The sequence below is a fragment of the Salvelinus sp. IW2-2015 genome, unplaced genomic scaffold, assembly GCF_002910315.2.
Source record: "Salvelinus sp. IW2-2015 unplaced genomic scaffold, ASM291031v2 Un_scaffold4115, whole genome shotgun sequence".
In the NCBI taxonomy this organism is placed as follows: Eukaryota; Metazoa; Chordata; class Actinopteri; order Salmoniformes; family Salmonidae; genus Salvelinus; species Salvelinus sp. IW2-2015.
The window spans coordinates 5,217-12,814 of record NW_019945387.1 but is presented as its reverse complement, the minus strand read 5'-3'; the positions used below and the strand labels follow the sequence as shown (position 1 = coordinate 12,814).

Sequence of the window (7,598 nt, the reverse complement as noted above, 5' to 3'; positions counted from 1 at the left end):
ACCAGTCAAAAGTTTGGACACACCTTCTCATTCCAGGATTTTTCTTTGTTTACTAGTTTCTACATTGTAGAATAACAGAGAAGACATCAAAAAATGAATAAACACATACTGGAATCATGTAGTTAAGGGTAAAAAGTGTTAAACAAATCTAAATATATTTTATATTTGAGATTCTTCAAAGTAGCCACCCTTTGCCTTGATGACAGCTTTGCACACACTTGGCATTCTCTCAACCAGCTTCATGAGGTAGTACCTGGAATGCATTTCAATTAACAGGTGTTTTGACTGGATTGACTGACCTTCATGTCTTAAAGTAATGATGTCATTTCTCTGTGCTTATTTGAGCTGTTCTTGCCATAATATGGACTTGGTCTTTTACCAAATGGGGTTATCTTCTGTATACCACCCTTACCTTGTCACAACACAACTGGTTGGCTCAAACGCATTAAGAAGGAAAGAAATTCCACAWATWAACTTTTAACAAGGCACACCKGTTAATTGAAATGCATTCCAGGTGACTACCTCATGAAGCTGGTTGAGAGAATGCCAAGAGTGTGCAAARCTKTCATCAMGGCAAAGGGTGGCTACTTTGAAGAATCTAAAATATATTTTGATTTGTTTAACACTTTTTTTGGTTACGACATGATTCCATATGTGTTATTTCATAGTTGTAATGTCTTCACTAAAATTCTACAATGTAGAAAATAGTCCAAATGAAGTAAAACCCTTAAATGAGTTGGTGTGTTCAAACTGGTACTAGATTGGTACTGTACATTTTCTCTTTCAACAGGTTATGGTCAATAATATCAAAGGCTGCACTGCAATCTAACAGTACAGCTCCCGCAATCAATTTCTTTCAACCAATCATCAGTCATTTGTGTCAGTGCAGTACGTGTTGAGTGCCCTTCTCTWTAAGCAWGCTRAAAGTCAGTGTACAGAGAAATAGCATTGTGTTWGGTTAAACCGTTTGCTAAGAGCTGGCAGCTGATAGGACTGCTGTTCCAACCACTCTTGGGTAGCAGAATGACATTGGTTTCYCTTCCAGGCCTGAGGACAAAGACTTTCCTCTCGGCTCAGATTAAAGATATGACAGATAGGAGTGGCTATAGAGKCAGCTACCMTCCTCAGTAGCTTTCCCTCTACGTTGTCAATGCCCAGGRGGTTTGTCATTATTGATCGTATATTTTAGCATATCATTTATGTGAGCATTATTATATTATGAAAACCCAAAAGTAATGTGAAATGCATAACAGCAATATATTTAGTTTACTTCGCTATGACATCACTAGCCAGCCAGCAGCAGGCCTGGGCAGAGCATTGCACTCTGGGAACCGAAATGCACTCTGGGAATCGTAGTTTACCGTGTAGACTAGGGCAATATAGACGCTTACAAAATTAGCTTGAAAGTGATCATTCGTGCTGTATAACTAACAAAAACTATAAAACATTGACATTATTAGCCAATCTTACAGTATTGATATAATAAGCTAACAGTATAATAACTAATAACTGCGTAACTTGGTTACATAAAACATTTATCTTTTGTTCTTCTCTAGTRAATTAAACGGTAGATTTCCACGTGTCACAAGGTCATGACATTTCAAATGAGTCTACTTGAATGAAAATGTCACCTTCCCCAAATCAATTAAAATTAATGTTGTTTTTCTTCGAACTCAACTCTTCAAATTTGCAGCACATTTTAAACTTGTAATTGAGATGCAGTAGGCTAGGTATGTCCATCTTTTTGACAGCTGGTTAATCMTAGCTCGCTTATTAACAAACCTGTCAACTTTTGTACTCCCTGAAAAGGTCGGGTGCTACTTAGATGTTAGGAAAAGGTTTTCCAAAGCTCGCTTCTTGGGAAAATGTAGTTAACAAGCTACGGGCGTGAAGGTATGTCGTCGTTTGAAGTAGGACCCTGTCAGCATTATCTCTCTCCTCTCGCTTCTCATAAGTGCCTCGCGCTGTGTCGCTGATTCAGCCGTTGGATGTGGAAGTAGCCAGTAGGTGCAGCCATACGAATAGGGGCTCTGGTCTAAAGTAGTGCACTACTACCCTACTGACCCTGGTCTAAAGTAGTGCACTACTACCCTACTGACCCTGGTCTAAAGTAGTGCACTACTACCTACTAGACCCTGGTCTAAAGTAGTGCACTACTACCCTACTGACCCTGGTCTAAAGTAGTGCACTACTACCCTATAGACCCTGGTCTAAAGTAGTGCACTACTACCCTACCTTAAGGTCAGTCTGTTATATCGGAGTATTTCTCCTGTCTTATGCGTGTCCTGTGTGAATTTAAGTATGCTCTCTCTAATTCTTTCTTTCTTTCTTTCTTTCTTTCTTTCTTTCTTTCTTTCTTTCTTTCTTTCTTTCTTTCTTTCTTTCTTTCTTTCTTTCTTTCTTTCTTTTCTTTCTTTCTTTCTTTCTTTCTTTTCTCTTGGAAGATCTGAGCCCTAGGAACATGCCTCAGGACTACCTGGCATGATGACTCCTTGCTGTCCCTGTCCACCTGGTCGTGGTGCTGCTCCAGTTTCAACTGTTCTACCTGCGGCTATGGAACCCAGACCTGTTCACCGGACGTGCTACCTGCCCAGACTGCTGTTTTTCAACTCTCTAGGACAGCAGTAGCAGTAGAGATACTCTGAATGATCGGCTATGAAAAGCAACTGACATTTACTCCTGAGGTGCTGACCTGTTGCACCCTCGACAATCCACTGTGATTATTATTATTTGACCCTGCTGGTCATCTATGAGCCTTTGAACATCTTGGCCATGTTCTGTTATAATCTCCACCCGGCACAGCCAGAAGAGGACTGGCCACCCTTTTTTAAATTTTTTTTTATTTCACCTTTATTTAACCGGGTAGGCTAGTTGAGAACAAGTTCTCATTTGCAACTGCGACCTGGCCAAGATAAAGCATAGCAGTGTGAACAGACAACACAGAGTTACAACATGGAGTAAACAATAAACAAGTCAATAACATGGTAAGAAAGAAAGAGAATCTATATACAATGTGTGCAAAAGGCATGAGGTAGGCAATAAATCGAATAATTACAATTTAGCAGATTACACTGGAGTGATAAATCATCAGATGATCATGTGCAAGAAGAGATACTGGTGTGGCAAAAGAGCAGAAAAGTAAATAAATAAAAGCAGTATGGGGGGTGAGGTAAGGTAAATTGGGTGGGTAGTTTACAGATGGACTATGTACAGCTGCAGCGATCGCTTAGCTGCTCGGATAGCAGATTTTTAAAGTTGTTGAGGGAGATAAAAGTCTCCAACTTCAGAGATTTTTGCAAATCGTTCCAGTCGCAGGCAGCAGAGACCTGGAAGGAAAGGCGTCCAAATGAGGTTTTAGCTTTAGGGATGATCAGTGAGATACACCTGCTGGAGCGCGTGCTGCGGGTGGGTGTAGCCATCGTGACAGTGAACTGAGATAAAGGCGGCACTTTACCTAGCATAGCTTGTAGATGACCTGGAGCCAGTGGGTCTGGACGACGAACATTAGCGAGGGCCAGCCGACTAGGGCATACAGGTCGCAGTGGTGCGGTCGTATAAGGTGCTTTAGTAACAAAACGAATGGCACTGTGATAAACTGCATCCAGTTTGCTGAGTAGAGTGTTGGAAGCTATTTTGTAGATGACATCGCCGAGTCGAGGATCGTAGGATAGTCAGTTTTACTAGGGTAAGTTGGCGGCGTGAGTAAGGAGGCTTTGTTGCGGATAGAAAGCAGATTCTTGATTTGATTTTGGATTGGAGATGTTTGATATGAGTCTGGAAGGAGAGTTTGCAGTCTAGCCAGACACCTAGGTACTTATAGATGTTCCACATATTCTAGGTCGGAACCGTCCAGGGTGGTATGCTAGTCGGGCGTGCGGGTGCCGGCAGCGAACGGTTGAAAAGCATGCATTTGTTTTACTAGCGTTTAAGAGCAGTTGGAGGCCACGGAGGAGTGTTGTATGGCATTGAAGCTCGTTTGGAGGTTAGATAGCACAGTGTCCAAGGAAGGGCCGGAAGTATATAGAATGGTGTCGTCTGCGTAGAGGTGGATCAGGGAATCGCCCGCAGCAAGAGCAACATCATTGATGTATACACAGAGAAAAGAGTCGGCCGAGAATTGAACCCTGTGGTACCCCATAGAGACTGCCAGAGGACCGGACAACATGCCCTCCGATTTGACACACTGAACTCTGTCTGCAAAGTAGTTGGTGAACCAGGCAAGGCAGTCATTAGAAAAACCGAGGCTACTGAGTCTGCCGATAAGAATATGGCTCTCTAGGTTTCTTCCTAGGTTCTGGCCTTTCTAGGGAGTTTTTCCTAGCCACCGTACTTCTACACCTGCATTACTTGCTGTTTGGGGTGCAGAGGCGCCAAAATGAACCCGGCCGTAAATGTGAGCTAATCCGGTCGCTCACTCCACAATCGGACCTGACTCTCGAACATCAAGCAGCCTTGGAGGAGAAAAAAAAAAAAGAGTACTCTCACTGTCTAGCTACTTGTTAGTAAACAGAATAGGAGACACAATAACTGTACAAAACATTAAAAAATACCTTCCTAATATTAAGTGGCACGTCTCCATTCAACCCAATTCCCTTAAAGAGTGTCTGTCTTAGCCAACTGGGATATGGAGATACAACAGACAAGGTCCTATGACCAAAGTTCCCTCGGTCGCGCAACTCCTCCGGCTGCGCAGAAGAAACGCCAGTCGGCGCAGAGACGCACGAGATTGATCTTCACTGAGTTCGCCCCTATTGGTTTGCACCAATATACGTCAACGTTTTTTTTCTGTGATTCAATAAACATTATATCAGCCCCTTTTCAATGCAACAAAACTCATTTAACATTCTGTGATTTCGTTGTAGCAGAGCCCTAGAGGGCAAAGGTGTGGAAATCTATCGGCCTGGGTAGCCCACGAGCGTGCGTCATCACCTCAGGAGTAAAATGCGCTTTCAGTTCAGATCAGATTTGTATCCCTTTCAGGAAACTAGGCGTATGTCGCAAGTCAGACACCATGATAGTATGATACTATGATACCACGATACTTTAAAGACACCATGATACTACTCTGGTATTTATATACACCATGATACTACTCTGGTATTTATATACACCATGATACTACTCTGTATTTATATACACCATGATACTACTCTGGTATTTATATACACCATGATACTACTCTGGTATTTATAAACACCATGATATTACTCTGGTATTTATATACACCATGATACTACTCTGTATTTATAAACACCATGATATTACTCTGGTATTTATATAAATCATGATACTACACTGGTATATAGAGACAATGACTCTGTGTTCATATCAGAATTTGTCCTCAATGGCAGAGAACTGACAGGGTGAATGAAAACCATCACACAGACCCCTCGCTAGGGAACCGACTTTCCACACGTTACTTTGTTTGATTGATTTGTTTGATCTCCGTTGGAAACCAGCCTCCATTGGAAACAAGGCCTCCATTGGAAACCAGCCTCCCAGTCTCCTTGGAAACCAGCCTCCCAGTCCCATTGGAAACCAGCCTCCCAGCCTCCATTGGAAACCAGCCTCCATTCCCGAACCCAGACCTCCCAGCCTCCCATTGGAACAGCCTCCAGCCTCCATTGGAAACCAGCCTCCCAGCTATTGGAAACCAGCTCCCAGCCTCCACTGGAAACCGCTCCAGCCTCCATTGGAAACCAGTCCTCCCAGCCTCCATTGGAAACACAGCCTCCCAGCCTCCATTGGAAAACCAGCCTCCCAGCCTCCATTGGAAACCAGCCTCCCAGCCTCATTGAAACCTCCCAGCCTCCATTGGAACAGTCCCAGCCTGCCATTGGAAACCAGCCTCCCAGCCATTGAACGCTACCTTGGAAAACCAGCCTCTTCCCATTGGAAACCACCCTCCACTCTCCATTGGAAACAAGCCTCCAGCAGTCCTATTGGAAACCAGCCTCCCAGCCTCCATTGGAAACAGAGCCATCCCAGCCTCCATCTGGAAACCAGCCCTCCAGCCTCCATTGGAAACGCCTCCCCAGCCTCCATGGAAAAAGCCCCTAGCCTCCCATTGGAACCAGCCTCCCAGCCTCATTGGAAAAGCTCCTCCCAGCCTCCATCTGGAAACCGCCCGCCCCAGCCCCTCACATTGGAAACAAGCCTCCCAGCCTCCATTGGAAACCAAGCTCCACGTCCAATTGGAACAAAGCCTCCCAGCTCCATTGGGAAAATCCGCAGTCTCCACAGCCGACAGTCGTCCCATTCAAGCCTCCGACAAACAGTCCCCTACACCCCCCGAAACTGCCTCTCCTACACTCCGTCCAAGGCTCCATATGGAAACAAGCTCCCAGCCTCCTATTTGTGGAAACCGTCGCCAGCCTCCCAGCCTCCATTGGAAACCAGCCTCCCAGGCGAGCCCCGCCTCCATGAACACTCCGCTCTTCTCGGCTGGCAGATGGCAGCTGTTGTGTTCGAACTTCGCACTTTATTTAATAATTTCCTCAAACTGCTTGTGCAGGTCAACGAGTGTCTGCGTAGCCAGGCGTAAAATAGAAACTAGTTTCTAAAGAGACACTCCACACGCTGCAATTCCCTCCCTTATTGGAAATCCAAAGACACAAACCCACGTGGATGCTTGAAAGACAAACAAGAAGAGATTAACTAAGTAGGTTTCCCTTTTTATTTACATTGACATTTGAGTCATTTAACAGACACTCTCATCCAGAGACACTTACAGTTAGTGCTTTCATCTTAAGATAGCTAGGTGGGACAACCACACATCACAGTCATATTCAGTACATTTTTCCCTCAATAAAAGCAGCTCTCAGGAAAGTCAGAATTAGTAAGGGGGAACAGTCCAGTGTGAGCGTTAGTTCAGGAAAGGCCGGGAGTGTTAGTTTAGGAAGGCCGTGAGCGTTTAGTTCAGGAGGCGCGGAGCGTTAAGTTCAGGAAGGCCGGTGAGCGTTAGGTTCGAGGAAAGGCCGGGAGCGTTAGTTTCAGGAAGCTGCCTTTCCGTAGGGTGGGAGCTGCCTTTCCTTAGGTGGGGAGCTGCCTTTCCATAAGGGGTGGGAGCTGCCTTTCCGTAGGGGTGGGAGCTGCCTTTCCGTAGGGTGGGGGAGGGCCAAGGTGGAACGGAAGCGGGGCTGGGGTGTAGAGTTTGGAGCATAGCCTGAACGGTAGGGTGGGCAGTTGCTATCCGTGAATTAATCGTCAGAGTAGAGAGAAACATCAAAGATTTCGTATGACTCTGGGCCTCATTTCTACAAAGAACCAGATACAAAGAGAACCATATGCACATCAGGTAAAATAACAACCCAATGTTCATCTCCAGAACAAACTGCAGCAACAGCTGTCTATCTATCTGTTTCGCCCGGCCCAATATATATAATTGTCTGTCTGTCTGTTATCTCTTTCATCCTATAGAAGCCTGAACAGAGAAGCATTGAGGTGTGTGTGTGTGTGTGTGTGTGTGTGTGTGTTGTGGTGTGTGTGTGTGTGTGTGTGTGTGTGTGTGGTGTTGTTGGGGTGTGTGTGTGTGTGTGTGTGTGCTGTGTTGTGGCCTGAGGTTGTGCGTCTTTCGAAAGCCGTGCTAGTTTACCCGG

General features: G+C 44.9%; 1 protein-coding gene across 1 annotated transcript; it reads left to right on the top strand.

Annotated features, from left to right (window-relative positions):
* Positions 1–5,459: 5,459 nt before the first annotated feature.
* Positions 5,460–6,544, top strand: LOC139026204 (uncharacterized; the record flags this gene model as incomplete). Its single annotated transcript, XM_070441493.1, has 1 exon — positions 5,460–6,544. A coding segment is annotated over one exon (1,085 nt), but the record flags the coding sequence as incomplete, so codon positions are not given.
* Positions 6,545–7,598: the final 1,054 nt, after the last annotated feature.